The sequence below is a fragment of the Nyctereutes procyonoides genome, unplaced genomic scaffold, assembly GCF_905146905.1.
Source record: "Nyctereutes procyonoides isolate TBG_1078 unplaced genomic scaffold, NYPRO_anot_genome, whole genome shotgun sequence".
NCBI lineage: Eukaryota > Metazoa > Chordata > Mammalia > Carnivora > Canidae > Nyctereutes > Nyctereutes procyonoides.
Window position 1 is genome coordinate 61220568 of NW_026575126.1, and position 26017 is coordinate 61246584.

The following is a 26017-nucleotide window of genomic DNA, read 5'->3' on the forward strand; positions in this document are numbered from 1 at the left end:
TAAAGATTAGAGGAGAAATAAATCATATAGAAACAAAAAGACTCAGAAGAATAGATCAATGAAATTAGGAGTCGGTTCTCTGAAAAAAATTCATAAAATTAATAAACACCTCGCCAGACTTTTTAAGAAGAAAAGAGAAAGGACCCAAATAGGAAAATCATGAGTGTAAGAGGAGAGATCACAACCAACACTATAGAAACACATTTATCGGAGAATATTATAAAAATTACATGTCAACAAAATTGGGCAATATGGATGAAGTGGATAAATTCCTAGAAACATATAAACTACTAACAGTGAAACAGAGAGAAATAGAAAATTTGAACAGACTCATAACCAGGAAAGAAATAGATTCAGTCTTCAAAAATATCCCCACAAACTAAAGTCCAGGGCCAGATGGCTTCCTAGGGGAATTCTATCAAACATTTAAAGAAGAATTAATACCTGTTCTTCCCAAATTGTTCCAAAAAAATAGAAAAGGGAGGAAAACTTCCAAAATCATTTTATGAGGCCAGCATTATCTTGATTCCAAAACCAGACAAAAGACCACACCAAAAAAAGAATTACCAAAAAGGGCCTGATGAACATGGATGCAAATATTATTCCATTTAACAAATGTTAAAATATTAAGTTATTAAATATTAAAATATCAAGGGTTGAATGTTAAATTCAAATATGTTAGAAGTTTCCTCTCCACCTCATATGAGGCAATCACTGTTCTATTTCTACACTCAAAGATTAACTTTGTCTATTTGTATGAAAGGAATCAAACACGCACCCTGCTGTCTGACCTCTTTTACTTATGGCGAGGTTGAGATTCACCCATGTTGTTACATATATCTGTAATCTGTTCTCTTTTATTGCTGACTAGTCAGCCCATTGTATGACTACTAAGCCCACTTACCTATTTTATTTTCCATTTTCCTCTTGATGGAGTCTGCTTTTTTAAACAACACCCTCACTCATGCTCCCCCTCAACACTGCTATCTGAGGTGGAGGTCTGCCTCTCTCCAGGCTCACATCCATGCAGTAGGGCCTCTGCAGCCATCTGTTTCATCCCTTCCACTTACATGCAGCCCGGTTTCTGAGGGTGCAGAGGAGTCCCAGGTCATCCTGGATACCAACAGCATCTCAAAGGCTGGGGGAAGGTGGTCTTCTGGGAAAGCCAGGTCCTGGAAAGGAAACCATCTCTAGAGATGGTGGTTGTGGGAGAGTACAGAGGATTTTCCCTAAGAGTGTCTTTAACTGCCTGCCCCTGTCTGTTCTATGATTAACCAAAGACTTCCTGACTGTGCCCCTCCTTCTGTCATTTCAAGGTCCTGAGTCACTATTTTAACTCTCCCCTAGGACACTGAGTGCCCTTCAGTGCTCTACTGCTCAACACTTCACTTCTCCTTCAATGCGGTGCTCAACAATGGCTTTTAAAATTATGCTCCTCCTGGGTGGTGAGTGAGGGCCCTCAGGGCTGGGAAAAGCCTAGGGGGACATCTCTATCTGGTAGGACAGTCTGAGGCTGGTGGTTAGCTCATATAGCTCTCTGGAGGAGCTGAGAACAGGGTGGGGTGGGGGGCCTAGTGTCCAGAGTCTTGTGTGGAAGGAAGAATGGTCTGGAATTAGGGGAAGGTCATAACCTGGGCAAAGATGAGAGAGGATGGACTAGAAGGTTATGCCTGGATGGAGGATAAGCTCCTTCTCCATAATTCCTCCTGTGGTGGCCCTGGTGTTTGTGGTACGGGGGATAGGAGACTGCCTCAGAGCCCAGGGAGGGGAAATGTGGGATATCACCTCCTTGGTCCTCCACATCATTCATGTCCTGATTTCAGGAATGCTATCCTAACTGCTGCCAAGAGAATAGTCCAGAAATGGAAAACTGTATCAGGACCACATTCGTGGGTCATTTGAAATCACTTGCATGTCAGCTAAAAATCAGATTCCACACAAAAATCCAGATTGTCAGCTTCTCTTAAGAAATGGGATGGTCCAGAGCTCTGAACACTAGAGCCTGGTAATGGCTACTTCCTTTAAAAAGGTCACAGACTTTAAGTGCCCGTCATTTCGGGGTCCTCACACAGACCCACTTCACCGACTGATGTCACCTGCCTGGTCTCTGAGGCATTTTGTCTGAGATCCTTGGCACCCTCCTACCTGTCAGGTCATAGAGCCTGTTTTAAGACTCAGAAATAGAATCATTCTTTGAAAGGAAGATGTGTTATGTGAAGCACCCTTGCATGTGGCCATAGTAGGGTTGCAGCACCTTCAACATCTGGCCTTTTCTCAGAGCCCCAGGGTTCAGGTGTCTGGACCCTGCCTGTCACTTCCTGGCCTGACGCTTTACCTCCTTAGAGCTTCCCTACTTTTGGGGTTGGATTTGACTCCTCTATCCAGAGACAGCTGGGATTTTAGTAGAAATGGGGAGGAGAGATATTGCTTGGGAGTGAAGGTTTTGGCAAAGGCCCTTGAACTAAGGGGGTCTTCCCATGAAGTTGTTGAGATTAGTCACCAGACAGGAGAATCTCAAGGGTCAAGAGAGTGGATTGGAATCCTGGCTGTATCAGTGACTTGCTATGCAGTTTGAGGCCAGTCAAAAAATAGTAATTAGTCATCTGCTAAGGACTGGGCACTGTACCAGGCACCACACAAGACTGTTGCAGTCCTTGCTCTCTTAGAGCCTAGCACCAAGCGAGGGGCCTATGTGAAATCAAAATTATAAATAATTAGTCATAAAGTCCTCAGTCTGTTCTCTAAATTGAGCCTCAGGGTCTTTGTATAATGAGGAGATGGAGGAGGACATCACTAGAAGGGTGACCCTATGCTCTAGTCTGTCTGGTCCAGTCCCAAAGACCCTGGTGTAGTTATTCATGGTGCCCCCTTCATTCTCAGAAGGTCTCAGTTGAGAATATAAATTTACGGACACTTTATCTTTATGGGACATGCCTGATCTAACACACCAGGAGGTGACAGGCCTAATTTCAGATTGTGGATATCCTTTGAAATGTCCTTGAGGGGGCATTTCTCTGGATTATCGCTCTTTGTCTCGTGGGTTGATTATTTCTGAGGGAGGAGGGAGACGGGAACCACACAGATGGCAAATCAGGAAACAAAGAAAAAGAGAACACCCTTCTCCTGGGCAGATGAGCTGGACTGGGGTGGGCATCAAGATCCCAAGAAGTCAGGGGCCCGGAGGAGATGGAGCTTTTCTGACTGTCCCACAACCCCGTCTCACCTCCCTCTCCATATTCCTCAGTCCTGGCTTCTTATCATGGATTCAACTTGGATGTGGAGGAGCCCATGGTCTTTCAAGAGGATGGAGCTGGCTTTGGACAGAGCGTGGCCCAGCTTGGTGGATCTAGGTAGGCCAGGCCCACTTCCCCGACCTCTATCCCCTTCAACCTGCAGGCGAATGGCCGATCGCGGTATGCTCAGGAGGTATCCTGGAGGAAGGGCAGCATGGGCAAGAAGCCTGTCCATCACTCCTCTGAGGCCTCTGACCCCACTACTTACTAATTCACAATCCCAGGAAAGGCCACATGCTCTGCACAAGACCCTGCGTCAGGTGGGAGGTCTCGAATCTGTTTTTCTGTGACCAGTACAGGTGACCAGACTACAGTGTTTTGTAGTCTTCCTCCTGAAATTATTAATAACTTAATCTTAGCTTTTGTGCTTTGTAAGTAAAGACCGATGGGACAGTGGAGATGTGTAGGGCTTTGGAGCCTTGGCTCTTATTCAGCCTGACCTTCCAGGGAATGTTTCTCAGCTGCTGCCCTCAGCCCCTGGCGTGAGCTGAGCAAGGTCAGACTCGGCTTAGGTGCAGGGTCGCCCAGTCCTATGAGGGTTTGCCCTGGCTCCGTGAGTATCCCTATGCCTGAGGGAATGCAACACTAAAGAGCAAACAGGAAATAGCAGGACAGACAGAGAAGAGGATTGCCAAAAAACAAAACAAGACAAAAAACACCCCCTAAACCCCAAAGCACCTTTCCCCCCATGAACAAGAGGCCCTTCATTTTTATTTTACTCTGGGTGGAATTAAATAAGTGAAGGTACAAATTAAGTACCTCACTCTGCCTCCAGGAGCTCGCATTCTCAGGTCCCAGTGACAGGGACAGGGACCAAGATGTTGAAGTGACCATGTGATACAAGCATAACTAAAGTCTGGGAGGCATAGGAAGGGAGGGATCAAACCCAGGAGGGAATTCCAGGAGGTGGCATTGGCAATGAGCCTGGGAGTGCAGGAAGATTCCATTGACCAACAGGTAGCATCATGAGGTCACTCAGTTCTACAGGCACATCCATCCCCCCTCCTCACCCAGCTGGCTGGCTGGGAAAAATGCCAGGTGCCAGAGTTGTGTCTTTGTCTGTTTGGGAATACAGAGCTCGGAGACTGAAGTGCACAAACTTGAATGGTCCAACTGATGAATTTTTCCTATGTGTACAGCCAAGTGACTGCAGCCTAGATCAGGGTGTGGAACATCTTCAGCTCCCTCCCCTGGGTTCCCTTTGGGCCCTTCCTGTGGACACAGAATCGAAAGATAGTCACTGCCCCACTTCCATCACCATCAGTTTGTGTTCAGGCCCTACTGATAACTATATATATGCATATAACTATTGATTGACCACTGTTCACCAATATTTACAATAAAGTAAATAATATATATTGGATGACATTCTGATTGCTACACAGTTAGTGTTTTTCCTGGTTTCTGTTGAATCATAACCCAAATACTGGAAAGATAAGCCTGTGTGTAAGAAGGAATGGAGGAGATAAAGAAAAACCTTCAGATCAATGGTTAAGATCATGAGTTTGTTCACCATTTATGCCACTATTTCCAAACTGCTACATCTGCTACGTCTCTGTCTCATTTGGTCTTCATCAGCAAGTCTCAGACACGCAGGAATTTCAGCTTTCCATAAAGGGATAGCTTTCTAAAGGAACCTTTAAATGCTAACTTAACAAGGCTTGCTTGGCTAATTAATTAAAATACAGCAATATTTGTCTAGTTTTCTCATGTGAATGGAGAGATTATTGATATATACTTCTATTTCAAAATTAAAAAATTCCCTCCTTTCAAGGAATTCTGCAAAAATTATTGCACTAATAGGACTATAGATATTCATATGGATTCTGATACTGCTGCTTTAGATTGTCCAACTTAAATTATTTATATTTAAATTGTCCAATTAATTACAGAATCATCTATCTGTCTTGATAACTCATGGCTTTAGGAGATTTTTCCATCTAACCTGAGGTGATCTATTTCTTGGGTGGCTCAGGATAACGCACCCCAGAAACAAAATGCACTTACCTATGGCTGGGAAATGCTGTTTTTGCTTTGAATAGTTTTATTTTTGGCGAATGCAAAAAACCAACAACACTCAAACCATTTGTGTATATAAGTACACATTTATTTATGTGTACACGCACACAAACAAAAAGTTCAGCATGCTCCTTCAGCACACGTGGGGTTAAACTCAGACCCTCATAGTTGAATAGCCTCATGAGTGGCAAATGCGGAGAGCTTCCCTCTCAAAGTCTCACTTCCCTGTACGTAGCGATACTTCCTCACCTGAAGCGTCCTGTGCCCTTACCCCTCCTGCAACTATATGTCATGCTTGTGCCTTCAGACTCGTGGTGGGAGCCCCCCTGGAGGTGGTGGCGGTCAACCAAACAGGAAGGTTGTATGACTGTGTGGCTGCCACTGGCCTATGTCAACCCATACCACTGCACAGTGAGTGACTCCGCCCAAGACTTGTGGCCCTCAATCTTCCTATACCGCGGTTTCCTTCCTATTGCCTTGGTTTCTGGGAACTTTGACTCTCTCCCCCAAATGAGGGCATGGCCATGAGTGTGATCATGTGTACCTGCCCTCTCAGCACCCCCAGATGCTGTGAACATGTCCCTGGGTCTGTCCCTGTCAGCCGCCGCCAGTCGCCCCTGGCTGCTGGTGAGTTTCCCTGAGTCATAAGAGGGTCACAAGGGAAGGGTGAGGGTAGGGCAGGGGTCAGGGGAGGATGGGGCTGGAGGAGATGAGTATGGAGAGTTCTGGGGGCCTCTTTGCTCACACAGGTCTCTGCCTTTAGGCCTGTGGCCCAACCATGCACAGAGCCTGTGGGGAGAATATGTATGCAGAAGGCTTTTGCCTCCTGTTGGACTCCTATCTGCAGACCATTTGGACAATACCTGCTGACCTACCTGGTAGGTCCCTTTAGAAACAGTGATTCTATGTGAGCACATGCTGGCACTGAAGAGTGAGCAGATCATAAGACCGTAGTTTGGCTTCCTATGTCCATGGCCCCTTCCCAGAGGCCTCATCAAGCCCAAGTAGGTCTGGAAAATGGTTTGGGCTAGCAGGAAGGGCAACTGACAGAAGGAACTCTAAGTTGGTTGCAGGGAGAAAGTTCCGATGGGGCAGAAGTTAGCATCACAGTGCTGGCTTCAGGAGGCATGAGGGTCTCACAGTCATCAACAGGTGAAGGGATGCTTCTTGGGCTTTCCAAGAGGAATGGCCTTGGATGCTGAAAATGTGATGAGGATAATAGTTCCAAGGATAGAAGAGGGAGGCAGTTCTGGATCATTCAGTGCTAAGCTTTAAGGGTATCAAATGATAGGGCCATGGAAAATGTAATGTTCAATTTTTCCAACACTGATGTCTTCCACAGCAAGAACTTGTTGGGGACTCTAAGCAGCATATGAGAGTCAGTCTGAATAAGTTTGTCTTCTGTGTCCTTGGGGCAAGTGACTATGCCCTGGTCTTTAATTTCCTCACTGGTTAACTGGGTCTTAATAATTAAGATGCTTATGAAGATCAAAAGATTTGATATACATAGAGTGCTTAGATCTTGCTTGACACATAATATGTGAATACCTATATGACTGATCTTCTAGCTAGGACCATGTGTTTGCACTAGGAGGAAGAGATAGTGGGCTCCAAGTGAGAGGCCACTCAAGGTGTTGACTGAGCAATGCTTTGGACTAGAGAAGGCATGATGCCAGGTGTAGTGGACTTTTAGGAAAAGGTGAAATTGCAGCAGAAACGACTCCCACCCAAATTGTGAGAGTAGAGTCTACAGAGGGCACAGAGAGAGTGGCGGAAGGGTATCCAGGACTCTTGGGGCTACCATGACCTGCCTGGGATGTCTGTGCAGCCAGGGTAGGGAATGTGGCATTTAAGCACTAGGAGGTCTCTTCTCCCAGATGTCTCCATGACTCATGAGGTGGGATTCCTGATGAAAATGGAACATGGGTGCATAAGCCTGGTATAGGCAAAGCAGGTTTGAGTAGAGTAGATAGAAGGGATTGGGTGCCACACAGTGCCTGATGCCTGGTGTACATCATTATTGCATCCTCACAAGAGCTGAGCTCCTGCTGTTAGGAAGTGAGCCCAGAGCTGGAACCAACCTTGCCTTATTGATTTGGTCTTCTTTTCAGAAGGCGCTCAGCTATAGCCTGATGCCTGCTGTTTGAAGCCCAATAGATACAGAAGGAACAAGAAAGAGAAGTGATATTGTGAGGGAACTTGCCGCCATCCCGGCCTGAGAGAGGATAGGAGGGGCAGTTTTGTGGTGCAGTTAACAAAGTGAGCACAAGTGCAAGATGTGGGAGATGGGGGCCTTCGGCCACGCAGCTGTGGGGGATATCAGATGAGGAGGGGGGCACTGAGGGCTTCTTGGTCTGCCACAAGGGGGACTGAAGAAAACAGGAAAGGAAGTGAGCTTCCATTTCTTCTCAGCAAGGGTGAAATACCACCTGGTTTCACAGGGGTAATGGGGGAGGTGTGGGGAGCAAGGAGAAAGTATTTTTGCTTCAGTGGTAGGAGGCCAGCTGCTACAGTTCAGCATCACACCTCATTACTGTTTGTGGTGGCCCGATTTCCCACCACCCTGGGAGAACACAGGATGAGGGGCACAGGAAACTGGACACACTACCAACTGTGTCCTTCACACAGGCCACAAGCCCTTGTGTGAGTTTGGGGTCAATCTGAAGTGTCTTATTTGTTTATGGGTGATTTTCCACTATGGTGGACTCCAAGAGGACAGGAATGGCAATTTTTAAAAAAATAACTTACTTGTTCAGCCCTGCTCTCTACAAGCCTGGGAGATTATGACACCTTTTAAACTGTGTACTCTGAGCTGTGTAATAGCAGTAGTGCATGAGAAATGTTAGCAAAAGTTCTGAAAAAAAAAACCACAATGTTTTACAAAAAAGATCACAGTGTAACCTACTAGTGCTTCTAGGCAATTGCCACAATTCCAGGCAATTCTGGTAAGGGATGGTATCTTTTTTTAAGCTGTCGTTTTAGACCAGATTTCCTGAGAAATAGACTCTGATCCTCATTCAACAATATTCTTGGGAGCAATAGTTCTGAGAGCATCAGCCAGTGGTTATCACAACAAGTGCACTCCTTAATTCTCATCACTATTTAGCCCATCCCCTCACCTACCTCCCTTCTGGGTACCTTCAGTTTGTTCCTTTTGGTCATGAGTCTCTTCCCCCCTTTGTCTGTCTGACTGTCTCCTTGTTTTTGCTTGTTGTTTTATTTCTTAAAGTGTTTATGTATACAATGGAATATTACTTAGCCATTAAAAATGACAAATACCCACCATTTTCTTCGACGTGGATGGAACTGGAGGGTGTTATGCTGAGTGAAATAAGTCAATCGGAGAAGGACAAATATTATATGGTCTCATTCATTTGGGGAATAGAAAAAATAGTGACAGGGAATAAAGGGGAAAGGAGAAAAAAATGAGTGGGAAATATCAGAAAGGGAGACAGAACATGAGAGACTCCTAACTCCAGGAAATGAATTAGGGGTGGGGGAAGGGGCGGTGGGTGGGGGAGGGGGTGACTGGGTGACAGGCACTGAGGGGGGCACTTGATGGAATGAGCACTGGGTGTTATTCTATATGTTGGCAAATTGAACACCAATAAAAACTAAATTTACAAAAAAAAAAGTGGGCAACGGATTTAGGTATTCTCTGTGGAGGGTGTGGGAACTGGATGGGAACTGTTTCCTAGGCCAAGAATGGCCCCTTAACTCTGTGGAGCAGGAAGGGTTTCTGGGCCCTGGGAGACAGCTGAGACTCACATATGTATCTGTGTTTCCTTCCTCCTTCTCTACAGAGTGTCCAAGTCAAGGGATGGACATTGTCTTCCTGATTGATGGTTCTGGCAGCATTTATGAAAGTAGCTTCAAGCAGATGAAGGACTTTGTGAGGGCTGTGATGGGACATTTTGAGGGCACCAACACCCTGGTGAAGACTGGGTCCCTGAGGCCTGGGGAGTGGGGTGCGAGTGAGAGTTGCCTTGGGGAAGGCCAACCTAGGAGGAGGCCTGGCATTGCTGGGGGTTGGTTCAGTGGACCTGTGCCATGGTGGGGCTAAGTGTCCTAGTGCAGGGCTGATTTGAGCCCTAACCTGAGGAAATTCCCTCATGGAAATTAATATGTCCACACATGGCCTAGGAAATACACTTTTTTACTGTTTACAAGCATGGAAACAAATGTTTTGCTGTGAAATTAGACTGAAGGTGTATTGGCCAAATAATTAATGATTTCTTTATTATGTTTTCCATGTAACTCATGATTTATCTTATTATTTTATTTCCCAGTAATTAGTGTATAGAGTGCAGAAATTCTTGAAAAGTGAGGAAATACAGCCTACAAGTTGTTATGAAATTTTCTAAAAATCCAAGTTTAAGAATATTGAGGTTGGCAAGGTTATTCCTTGCAAACTATGAAAGAAGCATTGTTTGGTTTTGATTTTCTAGTGTTCTTTTGGGGCCAAATTTCTCCTGGGTTTTAGCCTCAAAAACACATGGGAAATGGTTTATAAATCCAAAGTTATTCCAAGATAAAAAGTTTACTAAAGAATAACTCCTGAGCCCCAGGTCTTTTCTCTTGTCCTTTGCAGTTCTCACTGATACAGTACTCCCACCTCCTGAAGATCCACTTCAGCTTCACGCAATTCCAGAACAGCTGGAACCCTCTGAGCCTAGTGGATCCCATTGTACAGCTGAAAGGCCTGACATATACAGCCACGGGCATCCGGAAAGTGGTGTAAGTTCCGCCTTCTGCCTCATGTGGGTATGCCACACCACTTCCTCATGCTGGTGTGCACAGTCCTTCTCCAGGGTTGGGAACTCTGGGGAAAGGGGCTCAAAAGGGAAATAAGGGAGCTGTAGGTGGAGACATTCTTGGAGTGTTCCCCAATATAGGAACGTTCTGCAGTGTTTCTCTTTGCCTGGCCTTGGATGGCTGGAGCTTGGTTCCACCTGGGCATCCAGAGACTTGGGCTTTGATTCAGACACATCCGAGTTCTCATTCTGGCCCCCCGCCGGTGACCTGGGCAATCCTGGGAGGTACTGACTCTTTCTATGTCTCAACAAACTCTCAAATGAGGATAAACTTACAACTTGATTGTAAAGATGAAAGCAGATAACATTCATGCAATGCCTCTGCACAAGAAGTGTTAGCTAAGTGTTTGGCATTTTATCCAGAGAAGCGTGCACCCCCTTTTTACCTTCCTGGCAGACACTTGGGAATTGTTGCTAAGCGTCTTCTTTGTGCCTCTCTCCCCACCCACTCTACCCTCACGTTCCTCCTCCATGTGAGCTTTCTGCATTAACTGAGTGCTTACCATGTACTTGTCCAGCCTTGGGTGCTAGCCATCCATGAAGAAATAAGTTATTGGTGTGGCCAGAACAGAAGATGTGTCTCTCATGGGAAAGGACTGGGCTGGAAGTCTGGGATCTCCAACCTCCTGGGTGCCTCCTTGGGGGTGGTGTTGGAGAAGTGCTGAACAAGGGATGCTCCTGCCAGATGTACCCTCTCTATTTCTGGATGGCTTTTCTGCTTTGAACACTGACCTCATGGGACTGGACAATCAAGAAGAATGTTTCTGTCTCTTAAGTTGAAAGTCACACAGGAGTGGCATCCCTTCCTAGACCTCGGAGCTCCTGTCAGTGGTGGGTGGTGGTGTGGTTCTCACCAACATCCATCCTGATCCTGCTCCCGTCACCAAGAACAGCAGGTTCCTCACTCCCCAAGGCCAAGCCCATCTCAGGGGCTCTCTGCCAATGACTACTTTTTGTTCATCTTATTTTTAGAAGTTGCAAAAAAGATAAATATTCAATAACCTTTAGGCCATTTTTGGAAAAAAAAGTATTAGAGTTACTCTACCAATCACTTCACAGTATTTTAGCAAAAAAGGATTAGTACAAATGAATAAACAAATCCCTCCAGTAAAATACAGGGTCATTTTTATCTTTGTCTTTATTCAGACATATTTCATATAGTCACATTGTTGGCAGAAACTAGTTTCATCCTGCCTTTTTTTTTTCATGTGTTATATAAACCTATGCCATATTGCTCTATTGTTTCCCTTTGAAATAGCTGTGTACTTTCTCACTAAGCAACTAATTTGCTAAACCTTTCCTGATGATGGATGTTTAGGTTGTTTAATCATTGTAACAGCGATCTAACATAGAATTAATGCTTACCGGTAGGCCATTCACGTTTTAAAAGCTTTACTTTGGGGTGCCTGGGCAGGTCAGTCCATTAAGTGTTCAACTCTTATGTCTACTCAGGTCATGATCTTAAGGTCCTGACATTGAGCCATGTGTGTGGCTCTGCGCTGAGTGTGGAGACTGCTTGAGATCCCTATTCACACCTCACCCAAAATTGTGAATATAATAGAAGGGCTGAGGCGATTTCCTAAAATGTCTTACAGAGTCTGAAAGTACCAGGACTCCCCAGTCTCTACAGATGAGTTTCTAGAGCTATTTATTCCTTTCCAGAATCAATTTCATCTCCAGAGAATCATCTCCTTTTCTTCCCTTACAGGGAAGAACTGTTTCATAGTAAGAATGGGGCCCGTAAAAGTGCCAAGAAGGTCCTCATTGTCATCACAGATGGGCAGAAATACAGAGACCCCCTGGAGTACAGTGACGTCATCCCCCAGGCAGAGAGAGCTGGCATCATCCGCTATGCCATTGGGGTATGTCCTCTTCCTCACGTCTCCCTCGGACTCAGGCTGCACCTCACCAGGGAAGAAAGGCTGGCGGGCTCCTCCTCAGTGGCCTCTCTGCCACAGGTGGGAGATGCTTTCTGGAAACCCAGTGCCAAGCAGGAGCTGGACAACATTGGCTCAGAGCCGGCTCAGGACCATGTGTTCAGGGTGGACAACTTTGCAGCACTCAGCAGCATCCAGGAGCAGCTGCAGGAGAAGATCTTTGCACTCGAAGGTAAAGGCAGGGTGTGCTTGGGTCTTGGAATTGAAAGGTTCCAGACCCCGTTGTCCTCGCAATTCTGTGGGTCCATCCCTAGTCACAGCTCACCCAAAATTGTGCCCCAGACCTGAGCTTCAGATTCATTCTTCTCCTTCTGCTCTGAGTCCTTGTGGTCTCCTGGCCCCCACCGCCTGAGTGATCTGTTTCCCTACAGGAACCCAGTCGACGACAAGTAGCTCTTTCCAACATGAGATGTCACAAGAAGGCTTCAGTTCAGTACTCACGATGGTAGGTGGAGCACATACCTGACACCGGGCACCAATCCTGAGCCAGCCCTGTGCTGGGAGCTGGGAACCAAAAGTAAAGAAGATAACGGATTCTGTCTTCAAGGTCACTGTCTGTTTGGAGAGACACATATAGGCAGTGAATGGAGGTGCTAGGAGCACAGCAGAGAACGGATAGTCAAGGTTCTTGCTCTCATAGGGCACATATCCAGTGGGAGGAGACAACAAAAATCTTCAGATGTTGCTAGGTGTCAGATTAGAGCAGGAGAGGTGATCAGAGGAGACCTGAGGAGTGACAACTGAGGCGTAAAGATGAGAAAAGGTTACTCTGGAAAAATCTGGAAGAGATTGCCCCAGGTAGAGAACAAAGCAAGGGCAAAGTTCCTGAGGCATGAACAAGGTTACTGTACTAGAGAGATAGATGGGCCAGCACAGCTGGAACAGAGTGAGTGACGGAGGTGGAAAGATGGGAAAGGCTGATCATGCAGGTGAAAGAAACGGCAATATAGCATGACTTGTGTGAAAGTAGATGTGTGTTGAAACTAACCAGAGGGGTTTGCTTCAAAGTAATTTTAGGGGTGACTTAGGGGGACACAGAAGTGAAACAAAATTGGTCATGAATTTATTTTGAAGCTATGGGTACTTAATAGGTTCTTTTTCCTGCTTTGGCATATGTTCTCAATTATCGGTAATCAAAAGCTTTAAAAAGGCAGTAAACAAAGTATGCTGAGGAGGAAACGCCTATCACTCCCTGTGGGAGCCAAAGAAGACCTCCCATGGGAGGTGAGGTTGAGCTTGACTCTTCCCAAGAGAGGAGCTGAGTCGCATAAAGAGAGAAGAGAGAGGTGTCGAGGTCAATTGCTTCATGTCTTTAAAATATCGGGCAACTCCACAGGCTTGACAGGGTATGGCCTTGGATGTCACCTCAGGGGCTTGGTGACTAGGAGTCATCCTGGTTTGCCAGCAGGGTGGTGGCTATACGTTTGGTTCAGAGGAAACCTAACTCTGGGACACTAAGGATGGAGTAGAGAAGAGCAAACTGGGAGGGCAGAAAGGGAGGTGGGTGAGGAGAGATGGGACTTGTAGGAACAATGGCACTGGGGATGGACTGAGAGACATTAGGAGTGCGGGACACTGAAGCTGCTGAAGAGCACTAAGGAGGCAGAAAGAGAATTGGAAATAATGAGCAGAGTCTGTGGCAGGCCTTGCTTTGGAATAGGCATTGTCTTCTTTTGGCTCAGGCCTGCTGCTCAGCCCTGGAATCCTTTCCTCCCAGGATGGACCAGTTCTGGGGGCTGTGGGGAGCTTCAGCTGGTCTGGAGGTGCCTTCCTGTACCCCCCAAAGACGAACCCCACTTTCATCAACATGTCTCAAGAGAATGTGGACATGAGGGACTCTTACCTGGGTGAGAACAGGCCATGGTTGTGGGCACAGGTGGGAGATGAGCTGCCTGTGGGCCAGGAGCTCAGGGGGTGGGCAGGAAGCCTTTGTGCTGAGGCCTGCTCTCCTCAGGTTACTCCACTGAGCTGGCCTTTTGGAAGGGAGTACAGAGCCTGATCCTGGGGGCCCCCCGCCATCAGCACACCGGGAAGGTTGTCATCTTCACTCAGGCATCCGAGCAATGGAGGCCGAAGGCTGAAGTCTCAGGGACCCAGGTTGGGTGTCGAGGAAGCCAGAGCAGAACATGAGGGTGGCAGCGTCTCTAGGGGCCCAGAGGGAGGAGATGAAGGGCCTTGGGGGCCCACCGAGGAAGGTGGCTGGGTGGTGGCTGGGGGGAAGTGGGACCTGTCCCAGAGGGTGTACCTGTGGCAGGAGCAGGCAAGATGACTTCAGGCTCTGCCCTGCAGATTGGCTCCTACTTTGGGGCCTCCCTCTGCACAGTGGATGTGGATAGAGATGGCAACACTGACCTCGTCCTCATCGGGGCTCCCAATTATTACAAGCCGACCCGGGGTGGCCAGGTGTCTGTGTGCCCCTTGCCCCCGAGGGTGAGTGTCTGATGAGCCTGGGCTGAGTGGGGCCTTGGGTGTGGGGTAGAGGGATGACCTCGGTTGGGACCTGACACTGGTTTTGTTCTTCAGAGGGCAAAGTGGCAGTGTGAGGTCATTCTCCGTGGGGAGCAAGGCCACCCCTGGGGCCGTTTTGGGGCAGCCCTGACACTGCTGGGCGATGTGAATGGGGACAAGCTGACAGACGTGGCCATCGGAGCGCCAGGAGAGCAGGAGAACCGAGGTGCTGTCTACCTATTTCATGGAACCTCAGGACTGGGCATCAGCCCCTCCCACAGCCAGGTGAGGCCACTACCTGCAGCCTCTTCAGTTCCACCTCCTTTTGCAGGTGTCAGATTTGCCTGGTGCTGTGTCTTGTCACTGACCTTAGCAGTAGCCATGCTCCTTTTGGGGGTTTAGTGCCCTGAGTGTCACCGGGCCCACCCAGCGCCAATTATCTCTCCTTTCTCGTTTGGCTCCAAACAGACTTCATTCTGTTGTGGGCGGCTTAGTGGTTAAGAGATTGCAGGCCCTGGGTCAAATGTCTGGCCAGCCACGTCAGCTCTGTGGCCTTAGACAGGTGACTGATTTAGCCTCTGTGAGTCTTAGTTTCCTCCTATGAAACAGTAGATGAAAAACTCCATAGGTTCTTGTAAAGCCGGCTGAGTGGAGCGCTAAGCCTTCTGGTCATCGGATGTTTATGAGGGAACATACAAATGATGAGTAAATGAAGTATTACATTTCTATGGTGACCCTTTTTCTTGTCATTAGCCTGCACCCTCATGACAAGTTGGACCAAAGAAGCTCCCCTCTCTCTGTCTGGGTCCCTGGAGCCTCACTATGCTTGCTTTTCATTCCTACCCTCTCATCTGTCGTTTCAATATTTCTGGTCAGATCTGCCATGGCTGCAGTCTCCTTCAAAATCTTTCTTGTCAAACCTGGCAAATGACCTCCCCTTGACTTCCACTTCTCCTTTCCCTCTCTGGCCAGCGGATTGCAGGCTCCCAGCTCTCCCCTACACTCCAGTACTTTGGGCAGTCGCTGAGTGGGGGTCAGGACCTCACCCACGATGGACTGGTGGACCTGGCTGTGGGGGCCCAGGGACAGGTGCTGCTGCTCAGGTGACAACTCCCCACATCCCACCCTTGCCCACTGTGTGTCCAATTCAGCAAGCTGCCCCCTCCCTTCTGCTCGCTGAGTTCAGAGTTGGGGCCTCAGCCCCTGCATGCACCCTCAGGAGTCAGCCGGTGCTGAATGTGGGAGTGACCATGAGATTCACGCCCTCGGAGGTGGCGAAGGCTGTGCAGCAGTGCTGGGAAAAGGCGCCCTCCGCCCTGGAAGCTGGGAATGCCACAGTCTGTTTCACTATCCAGAAAAGCTCACTGGACCAGCTAGGTGAGTCTCTTCCCATGGGACACAGCCAGCCCCTTACTCCCCGAGAGACCCTCACCCCTATCCTCAGGAGAGAGTGGGCCTAGGAATTCAGATGCCACCTCTATATCCATGCAGCTGCAGGCATTGGGAACCTGGGTCCCTTCTCTCCCCTGCTCCCCATACCCAGTCCAGTCGCTCTATCTGTAGGATACATCTGGAGTCTGCCCACTTCTCTCCACCAGCCCTAGCCACTTGCTGCCTTGAGGCCACCACTTCTCTATCCTACCTGTACTTTGAACTGTTTCCATGTCTGTTCTTGCACCCTCCCACCCTTTCTCCACAGAGAAACTAGAGGGATTGATCCTAAAGCAGAAATCTAGCATCCTCACTCGCCTGTTTAACACCTTCAGGACCACATTTCTCTATCTTCCTTTCCACCTCTATCCGAGCACCCAACACAGCTCTGGCCCATAGGAAGTGCTCAGCAAATATTTGTTGCATGATAAACAAAAACAGAACATCCGAGGTTCTCTTGGGCTTTTCATCTTCTGTTCCCCTGTTGTGCTTCAGGTGATGTGCAAAGCTCTGTCAGGTATGACCTGGCATTAGACCCTGGCCGTCTGATTTCTCGTGCCATTTTTGATGAGACCAAGAACTGGACTTTGACTCGAAGAAAAACCCTGGGGATGGGAGATTACTGTGAAACCATTAAGCTCCTTTTACCAGTAAGGGCTTTGGGATCTGGGAAAGGGAGGGGGGAAGGAGCCCAAGGTGAGCTTCTGGCATCTCTGCTCCCTGTTGAGTGAGGTGAGAAGGGGGGCGAGACTGGGGGCTAGAGAGAGGAAAGTTGCGGCCAAAGAGCCTGGCACCATAGCTTGGACAGAATGCTGTCCAGACAGCAGGAAATGGATGCAGTTGAGGAGAAGGGCCAGTGGTGGAAAGTAGGAAGGATCTTGAGGTTCTTGAAAGCTCATTTTCCCTCAGGACTGTGTGGAGGACGTGGTGAGTCCCATCATCCTACGCCTCAACTTCTCCTTGGTTGGGGAGCCCATCCCCTCAGCTCAGAACCTTCGCCCTGTGCTGGCTGTGGGCTCACAGGACCTCTTCACTGCCTCTGTGAGTCTTCCAGTGAATTCCCCAGGGATGTACTGACTTCACTGTGTCTCAGTGTGCTCAAGAACCTGTTGTGGTTCTCAGCTTCCCATTAACCACTTCAAGTCCGTGATGCCTCCACCCAGTCACCAAAGCCCTGCCGAGCTTGGACCCTTACACACATCCCAGCTGGTCAGCACTTTACCTCCACAAAAACTCTCCGATTCTCATTCTCCAAATCCTTCCCAGCTTTTCTCATTCCCACCTTTGTGCCTTTGTCCATGTTGTGCCTTCAACTTGGGAAACATTTCCTTCACTCCACTCAAAGTTCCTCTGTAGTCCTCAAAGCCCCAGTCTTATGTCCCTCTCTTTTGAAATTCACATTCAGCATCTGTCACTTCTTCTCTGGCTTCCTATTACATCATGGTGATACTAATTATTACATGCCTGGCATCTACTTTTGTGGCTCTCCTGAAACTGTGGGTTCTGTGAGTACAAGAACTCTGTCTAATTCATCTGTAGTTTGCACTTTTCCCAACCCCCAACCCAACCCAGAACCTGTCCCTCATTGACGCTTAATAATGTTTGTTGAATAATTGTTCCAGTGTGAGTTGGACTTAACTCTGCAACTTTTGTTCCTGAAGCCAAGGAGCTTATTCTTTTCTATTCTAACTGCACCCTAATGCTCCACTTCTGGTCAGTGTCTAGCACAGGGTTGTGTGTGGGGTTGGTGCTCAGTAATATTCAATAATGAGCACTCAGGATGGGCGGGAATGGAGAAAGAAAAAGACACGGATGGGAAGAGGCTCTACTGTTTTGCTGCAGCTCCCGTTTGAGAAGAACTGTGGACAAGATCACTTCTGCGAAGGGGACCTGAGTGTCAATCTCAGCTTCTCAAGGTGAGCTCTACGTCCTCTCACTTCTAGACCCTCAGCTTTTGGGTCTCCCATCAACTTGGGATGAGAAGTGCTTCTGGTTCCCTTTGCTTCTCCTTCTAACAGAGAACTTACATTTTGGTTGGTATGTTATCATTTCAGGAGTTCCCACAGTCCTGCCCCTACCACTGATCCAGGTCCAATCCATTTCCAGTGGAGTCTCTTGTTCACTTTTGTCCTTCCTCCTCCAGCCTGCAGACCCTGGTGGTAGGGAGCTCCTTGGAGCTCAATGTGACAGTGACTCTGTGGAATGAGGGTGAGGATTCCTATGGAACTGTGATCCACTTCTACTATCCAGCGGGGCTGTCCTATCGAAGAGTGTTAGGAGCCCAGGTAAATAGCTGTCTTGGGCTCTAGTGGCTGAGACCTCTTCCTTCCCCTGGGTTATAGTGGGTTCCTTTGAATTCTTCTATGATGAAATACAAACACACACACGCATACACACACACATACACAATTCTGGAGGAGAAGATAGAGAGAGAGAGGTGCGTATGGCAGATGTATAGTTTAATGAATAATATTAAGCAAATAGTATCCAGGTCAAGAAATAATGCACTGCTATCACCCCCAGAAGTCCTCTATGTGCCTTTCGTCATGTAACCTCACTCTCTCCCCATGGTAACCACTATCCTGACTTTGTGATAATCAGTTCCTTGTGTGTTTTATGGTTTTACCACCCACAAGTACATCCTTAGAAAAATGTAGGAGTTTTGCGAATATTTGAAATTTATGGAAACATCTGTTCTTTTGTATATTTATTCTTTTCTTTAACATGTTCGTGAAATTCATCGATGTTGTTGCTTGTGGCTGTAGAATATTTTTTTTTGTATGTAGAATCCCTTTGTATGACAATACCACAATTTATTTACCCATTCCACAATTTTAAAAAAAGGTGTTATTTAAATACTAGTGAGTTGACATTTAGTGTAATATTTCTTTGAGGACGTGATTCATCACTTTATTAAAACACCCAGTGCTCATTACAAGACTCTCCTTAATATCCATCACTCATTTGTCCATCGTCATCCCACCTCCCCCGGGGCAACATTCGTTTGTTCTCTATAGATGAACTTCTATACTTCCTTCTCCCTCTCTTTTCTCCCCCTTCCCTCGTGTTCACCGGTTTTATATCTTAATTCCATGTAGGAATGAAATTACATGTGTTGGGATCCCTGGGTGGCGCAGCGGTTTGGCGCCTGCCTTTGGCCCAGGGCGCTTTCCTGGAGACCCGGGATCGAATCCCACGTCGGGCTCCCTGCATGGAGCCTGCTTCTCCCTCTGCCTGTGTCTCTGCCTCTCTCTCTCTCTCTCTTGTGACTATCATAAATAAATAAAAATTAAAAAAAAAGAAATTACATGTGTTGTATTTTTTGTAGAGTACAGATCTCTTACATCTTTGGTTATGTGTATTCCTAGGTATCTTATGGAATTTTGTGCAATTGTAAATGGGTTCAGTTTCTCAATTTCTCTTTCTGCTGCTTCATGATTGCTGTATAGAAATGCAACAGATTTCTGTATATTGAATTTATATTCTGTGACTTTACTGAATTTGTGTATTAGTTCCAGGCATTTTTTTGTAGGAGTCATTCAGGTTTCCTAGAGTATCATGTCCTCTTCAAAGAGTGGAAGTTTGACTTCTTTCTTATGACTTCGATGCTTTTTATTCCTTTTTTGTCGTTTGATTGCCGAGGCTAGGACCTCCAGTACTATGTTAAACAAGAATGATATGAGTGGACATCTGTATCCATTCTACAATTTTTGATCATTTGAGTTGTTCCCTGATTTTGGCCATTACTCTTCGTGAGGATGTATCTCGGTGCACCTATAGATAATATTTGGGAGGCATTTGCCATGTATGGAATTGCTTGATCTTGGGTCTGTATATATTCAAATATAATAAGTAGATACAAAACTTGTGCACCTATTTGTGCCTCTGTTAGCAGTGTATTAGAGTTCCTGTGGCTTTCCATCCACTGTACTGCTTGGCATTGCCAGACGTTTATTTATTTTTATTTTTAAGATTTTTTTTTTTTTGGTAAAGATTCCACTCCTTTATTCTATGAGAGACACACACACACACACAACACACACACACACAGAGAGAGAGAGAGAGAGAGAGAGAGAGAGAGAGGCAGAGACACTGGCTGAGGGAGAAGCAGGCTCCCCTTAAGGAGAAGGATGCAGGACTCTCTCCCAGGACCCCGGGATCACACCCTGAGAGAAGGTGGAGGCACACCTCTGAGCCACGCAGGCATCCCCATTGTCAGACTTTTAAATATTTGCTCATCTGGTGATATTTCCTTACAGTTTAATTTGCATTTCTTTCTTTCTTTTTAGATTTATTTATTTGACAGAGAGAGATAGCTAGAGAGATTCTGAAGGGGGGAGGCGTAGTGAGGAGGGTGAGGGAAAAGCATGCACACTTGCTCTCTCTCTCTCTCTCTCTCTCTCTCTCTCTCTCTCTCTCTCTCTCTCTCTCTCGTGTGTGCCCACGCCCACACATACACACTGAGCAGAGAGCTCCACCAGGGGCTTGATCCCAGGACCCTTGGATCATGACCTGAGCTGAAAGCAGACCCTTAATTGACTGAGCCACCCAGGGGCTCCTTAATTTGCATTTCCCTAATGAAGTTGAGCACCTTTTCATCTGTTTCCTGGTCATATTGATTTCCTCTACTAGGAAGTACCTGGGCAATCTTTTCCTTATCCTTCTATTGAGTTGTCCATAGTTTTACTTGCTTTGATTTTTTATTTAAATTCGAGTTAGTTAACATAAACTGTATTATTAGATTCAGGAGTAGAATTTAGTGATTTCACCGGTTGCCTATAACACCAGTACTCATTCCATCAAGTGCCCTCTTTAATGCCCATCTCTCAATTACTCCATACTGCCACCCACATACTTTTATTAACTGCAAGAGTTTTTTAATATTCTGGTTGCCAGTACTTTCCCAGTTATATGTGTTCAGAAATATTTTCCAACCCTATAGCTTCTCTTTTCAGTCTCTTTATAGTGTTTTTTAATAAACCAAATGTGTTAATTTGATTGTGCTGGATTTTCACCAAAACTTTTCCTTTAGGTTTAGTTTTTTATGTTCTGATCTTGTCTAAAAAATACTCCCCTATTCCAAGGTTATGAAGACATCCCCCTTTATTATCTTAAGAACTCAATAAGTTTCCTTTTCACATGAAATCTTTAATCCAGTTGGAATTTAAAGTATGGAGACAGGTGGAAATCTAATGTTTTGTTTTTGTTTTTCTGTTTGCTTGACCTTATTTGCATGGGCCACTTTTCCTAGCACCATTTATTGAAAAGTCTGTCCTTTCTCCCACTGCTCTACAATGCCACCACTGTTATATATCAAGCCCGTATATGCATGTCGGTAATGGTTTTTCATTCGTTTTCCTCCTCGGGAAGCAACCCCATCAGCGCCCACTGCGCTTGGCATGTGAGGCTGTGCCCACTGGAAATGAGGGCCTGAGGAGCAGCAGCTGTAGCATCAACCATCCCATCTTCCATGAGGGCACTAAGGTGAGTGCTTCCCCCATATCCTCCTCACTCTCCTCCCTTGTCCTGACCCACTTCCTCCCTTACTCCCCCATGACCTGCCTGATCTCCATTCTTTCCTTCTCCTTCCCTCAGGGCATCTTCATAGTCACATTTGATGTTTCCTACAAGGCCACTCTGGGCAACAAGTTACTCCTGAGGGCTAATGCAAGCAGGTGAGTCCATGTGTATCCCTCACTCTTTCATCTCATGCCTCAGGCAGAGATTTCTCTCCTGGATTCCTTCCCAATGAGGCTCCCCTCTCTCTGTCTCCAGTGAGAATAATAAGCCTTCAACCAGCAAGACCACCTCTCAGCTGGAGCTCCCAGTGAAATATGCTGTCTACATGGTGATCAGCAGGTGTGGACCTTTAACCTTTCTCTAAGCCCAATACCTCCTCTTGCAGCTCAGGCTGCTCTTTAAGGGTTAGGTATCTAGACTAAGCCTTCTAATTCCTCTCATTAGAATACTTGTGACCAGCCATATGTTTATGGCACAATAACATATACCATATGCTTCTTGCTTCTCCTCTGATGAATTAGGACACACACACTTTGTTTCCCCGTGCTCTCCTCCCTCTCTTCTCCAAGGCGCAGGTTTCCTCTAATATTAGGCCAATTCTGTTCTTGTGCGAAACATGAGCATGCTCACGCCAAACTGACTAGATAAAGATCAAGGGTTTTATGAGAGCTCTGAAGTGGGGAATGTGGTTTGTCACCACACAGAGCAAAAAAAAGGTACGGTTTTCACACTACTACAGGGAGACCAGAGATGTGACAAACTGCTGAGAAAGTCTCTAAGAGTCCAAGGTTGTGGCAGGCCCCAGGAAAGTCAAGTGCAAGGCTGTTGTTCTCAGTTCTGAAGGTGGGTGGAGGAGCAGGGGCAGGCCAGCTTGCAAGCAGGGCAAGGAGCCTCACATACTTGGCTAACCTCCAAAGGTTTAGAGAGTTGGTCAGAAGCTCATAATATTGTCATAGGACAGAATTTGCTACTGTTGTTTCTGCTGATGACAGTGTGATGTCACTGACAGTCACATCTGTTGGAACTGTGGGGGGTCCGTAGAGTTTCTGTATGGCTGGCCTTGCTTTTGTACACTAGATGCTGGTGAGTATGTATAGTATCCCTCCTCATTTGCTTGATTCCACTGAGACCTTAGATGTAACTGTGGCTTGTTAACTGTTGAATCTGCAGAGCCAAGCAAACAGCCAGGCACAGGGTAAATGTATACTGAAGGAAACTAGGGATGGATGCATGGATGGTTGGATAGATGGATGAATGGATGGATGCATGGATTGAGGAAAAGCCACTGCAGCCTGGAACATTCATGTCTACCAGGGGTTTGTGTTCAGGCACCACCCTTCCTCATTTAGTTAACTTCCTCAGACTAGCCACATCTATTTTCTTCATTCCATCACAGAGGCACCATCACTGCATTTATCTCTGAGTGATCCAACTATGATTCCCTCAAGCTCCCCTAGGTATATTTGTTCTGGTAGCAGCCTCTGCAAGCATTACCTGAGGCCAACCATATACCTAGTAGAGGAGAAAGCCATGTGAACACCTTTTTTTCCCATGGGAAAGTGTTTAAATATTATGAGAGGTAACGTTTAAGTTGGGCCTTTAGGTGAAAATTTCCAGAAGGGGAGTGGTAAGGATGTTCCAAGCAAGGAAAGAACTTGAACAGAGTTATGAGGATATGAAAGAGCCCAAGGTATCAAAGGACAAGCTAGCAGTTCTGGGTGACTGGGGCATGTGCCACAGGAGAGGAGCCTGTGGGAATCATAATTATTTCACTGGTCGTCATCCTTTGCGGTGCCCAGCAGAGCCCTTGGCAGCAGACTGGGGCACAGCTAAGGGTGGCTACAGGGCTACTGCTCACCAATAAGCCCTCTCTCTCTCTAGGCAGGAAGACTCTACCAAGTACTTCAACTTTTCAACTTCTGATGAGAAGAGCAAGAAAGAAGCTGAGCATCGGTATCGTGTGAGAGGCCAGGGGGCATGCATATCTTCCCTCCCATGGTGCTGCTAATGTTGGGAGCTGGTGGGAGAAAGGAAGAGGAGCCAAGGGCTGGTTCAGGAGAGAGGTGGGGCTGCTCAGGGACCAGGATAATGTTCCGTTTCCATTCTCTGCAGGTGAATAATCTGAGTCAGCGTGATGTGGCCATCAGCATTAATGTCTGGGTTCCTACCCTGTTGAATGGTGTGGCTGTGTGGGATGTGGCTTTGCTGAACCACTTACAGGTGCCTGCTTGCCTACCTAACTCTCCAGAGTCTGACCCTACAGTGCCTCACACCCTCTCATCAGTGAAGTGTTGATCATTCTGTGGTCATTTCTCTCTCACTAGAGTCTCACTTGTGTGTCGGAGAGGGAACCTCCTCAGGATCCTGACTTCCTGACCCAGATCCCAGGGAGTCTTGTATTGGTGAGAAAGACCCTGGATTTCCATTGGGGGATACAGGGCAATGCACTTGCTAGGATGGAGATCTATCTATCTATCTATCTATCTATCTATCTATCTATCTATCATGTTTTATAATTGTTCATCTCTTCCTCACCCCAAACCTGACAGACTTCATTTTCTCCTGTGTTTCTTCCCTCAATTCCTTCCCCTCCTGTCCCCAGAACTGCTCCATTGCTGACTGCCTGAAGATCCACTGTGACCTCCCCTCCTTTGGCATCCAGGAGGAACTTGAGTTCACCCTGAAGGGCAACCTCAACTTTGGCTGGGTCAGCCAGGTGTGTAGGCCCAACAGCAGAGTCCCTGTCTTGGATTTGAGTGGTACAGATAAGTCTGTGCCCATCCTCAAGCCAAGAGTTTATTTGATCTCTGAGCCCTTTCCCAGAGCTACTTCCGCAGCTATGCCTGTGTGTATTGCAGACATTGCAGAAGAAGGTATTGGTCGTGAGTGTGGCTGAAATCACGTTCAACAGATCTGTGTATTCTCAGCTTCCAGGACAAGAGGCATTCTTGAGAGCTCAGGTAGTGACTATGTGGTAGGCAGCAGCCAGGCTGGTAAGAGGGTTCCTAATGCTAAATCTGTGATGCTGTGTGGGAGGCTCAGAAGCCTGGAGGGAGGAAGGATGAAGGTCCATCAGCAGGAGAGTTTTCTCAAGCCTTTGAGTGTTTCTGTATCTCACAATTTGGAGAAAGGGAAGGAGGGGAGGGAGTTTAAGGTTGAGGAACCTAGGAAGAGTCTGGGACAGCAAGAATTCTGATACTTTCTGATGAGATCACCTCCACTCCAGGTGGAGACGGTACTGGAGAAGTATGAGGTCTACAACCCCATCCCCATTATTGCCGGAAGCTCTGTGGGAGGACTGCTGCTGTTGGCCCTCATCACAGCCATCCTGTACAAGGTGAATGTTTTCATCCTGCTTTTGACACCACCAGCAATTTGATCACACTATTCTTTCTATAGTGTAAGAAAGAGCTCAACTCGGATATAGGTGCACCTTCTTGCTAAATCTCTGTGTGTAAGAGGTCCCCTTCCACTTATGACATCACTGGTCCCCCATTGTCTCCTGCGTCCATGCCTTCTTCCATTCTGATTCTCCTGCATCCTTTAATTGCTGTCCCTGTTTTTTCCACCCTCTTCTTCCTGTCTTCTATATTCTCGTTTTCCTCAGGACATGTTTCCCTTCACAGCAGATTGTAATATAAAAGCAGTGGCCTGGATTTTGTGTTGATACCACCGCTGATTCTTTCCATGCGTCTAAGCAGTGCCTAGTTCATGCTGAGTGTTGATTTCTCATTCTGAAGGTGATTCCCCCCAGTTCACAGATCATTTCAAGATCTAAATGACACAGTGTGTCTGAAGATTCTAGTGTAGTCCCTGAACATAGTAATGGTTCCAGAAATGGTGATCCCTCTCCATTCCCAACCTTCTCCTTTCCTTTCTTTCCTTTTTTTTAAAAAAAGTTTTATTTATTCATTTGATAGAGACAGACAGTGATAGCGACTGAGAGCACAAGCAAGGGCAGTGGCAGAGGCTGAGGGAGAAGCCGACCACCCCCCGCCCCCACTGAGTAAGGCGCCCCATGGAGGACTTTGTCCCTGGACCCTGAGGTCTTGATCTGAGCTGAAGGCAGACAGACTGAACCACTCAGGGCCCCACTTTTCTTTCTTCCACTGGATTTCCTAATTCTCTTTTCCTTTTCCCCACAGGTTGGCTTCTTCAAACGTCAGTATAAGGAAATGATGGCAGAAGCAAACGGACAGATTGCCCCGGAAAATTTGACATCAGATCCTTAAATTGCCCAATAAGAATCTACCTTCTATTGTCCATTGGACCTGTTATCCTGAGAGGTTTCCTGGCTCTCTTACTCCCATCTAAGTCAGGCCTGCAGGGGGAGAAATGTTCCATGTGAGGGAGGCTAGGATCAGGCTGCTTTCTCTCTCTCTGGGAGGAAGCAATGTGTTCACACAAAGTGCCTTGCCTGGGAAGGGCCATTTGTCTAGTCAAGGCTGCAACTGGAAACTCCTGAAGGTGTCTGTCACCATGACCCTGGAAGGACTTGATTTGAATTTCTACTTAGAAATACACCAACAGGGCAGCCCCGGTGGCGCAGCGGTTT

At 46.9% G+C, this 26017-nt stretch overlaps 1 protein-coding gene across 1 annotated transcript; it reads left to right on the forward strand.

Moving 5' to 3' along the window:
• Positions 1-1371: 1371 nt before the first annotated feature.
• LOC129520152 (integrin alpha-D-like) lies at positions 1372-25898 on the forward strand. The gene is made up of 30 exons (XM_055341171.1): positions 1372-1445; positions 3245-3350; positions 5620-5723; positions 5869-5939; positions 6076-6190; positions 9116-9246; positions 9904-10049; positions 11835-11988; positions 12085-12235; positions 12435-12508; positions 13781-13910; positions 14018-14160; positions 14353-14493; positions 14587-14796; positions 15484-15614; positions 15731-15888; positions 16438-16592; positions 16852-16983; positions 17785-17858; positions 18086-18227; positions 21313-21426; positions 21538-21617; positions 21718-21801; positions 23344-23422; positions 23575-23682; positions 23787-23864; positions 24065-24178; positions 24321-24422; positions 24689-24799; positions 25608-25898. Exons 1-30 carry the CDS (start codon positions 1400-1402, stop codon positions 25692-25694), a joined length of 3471 nt encoding a protein of 1156 aa, XP_055197146.1. The 5' UTR covers positions 1372-1399; the 3' UTR covers positions 25695-25898.
• The last annotated feature ends 119 nt before the right edge of the window (positions 25899-26017 follow it).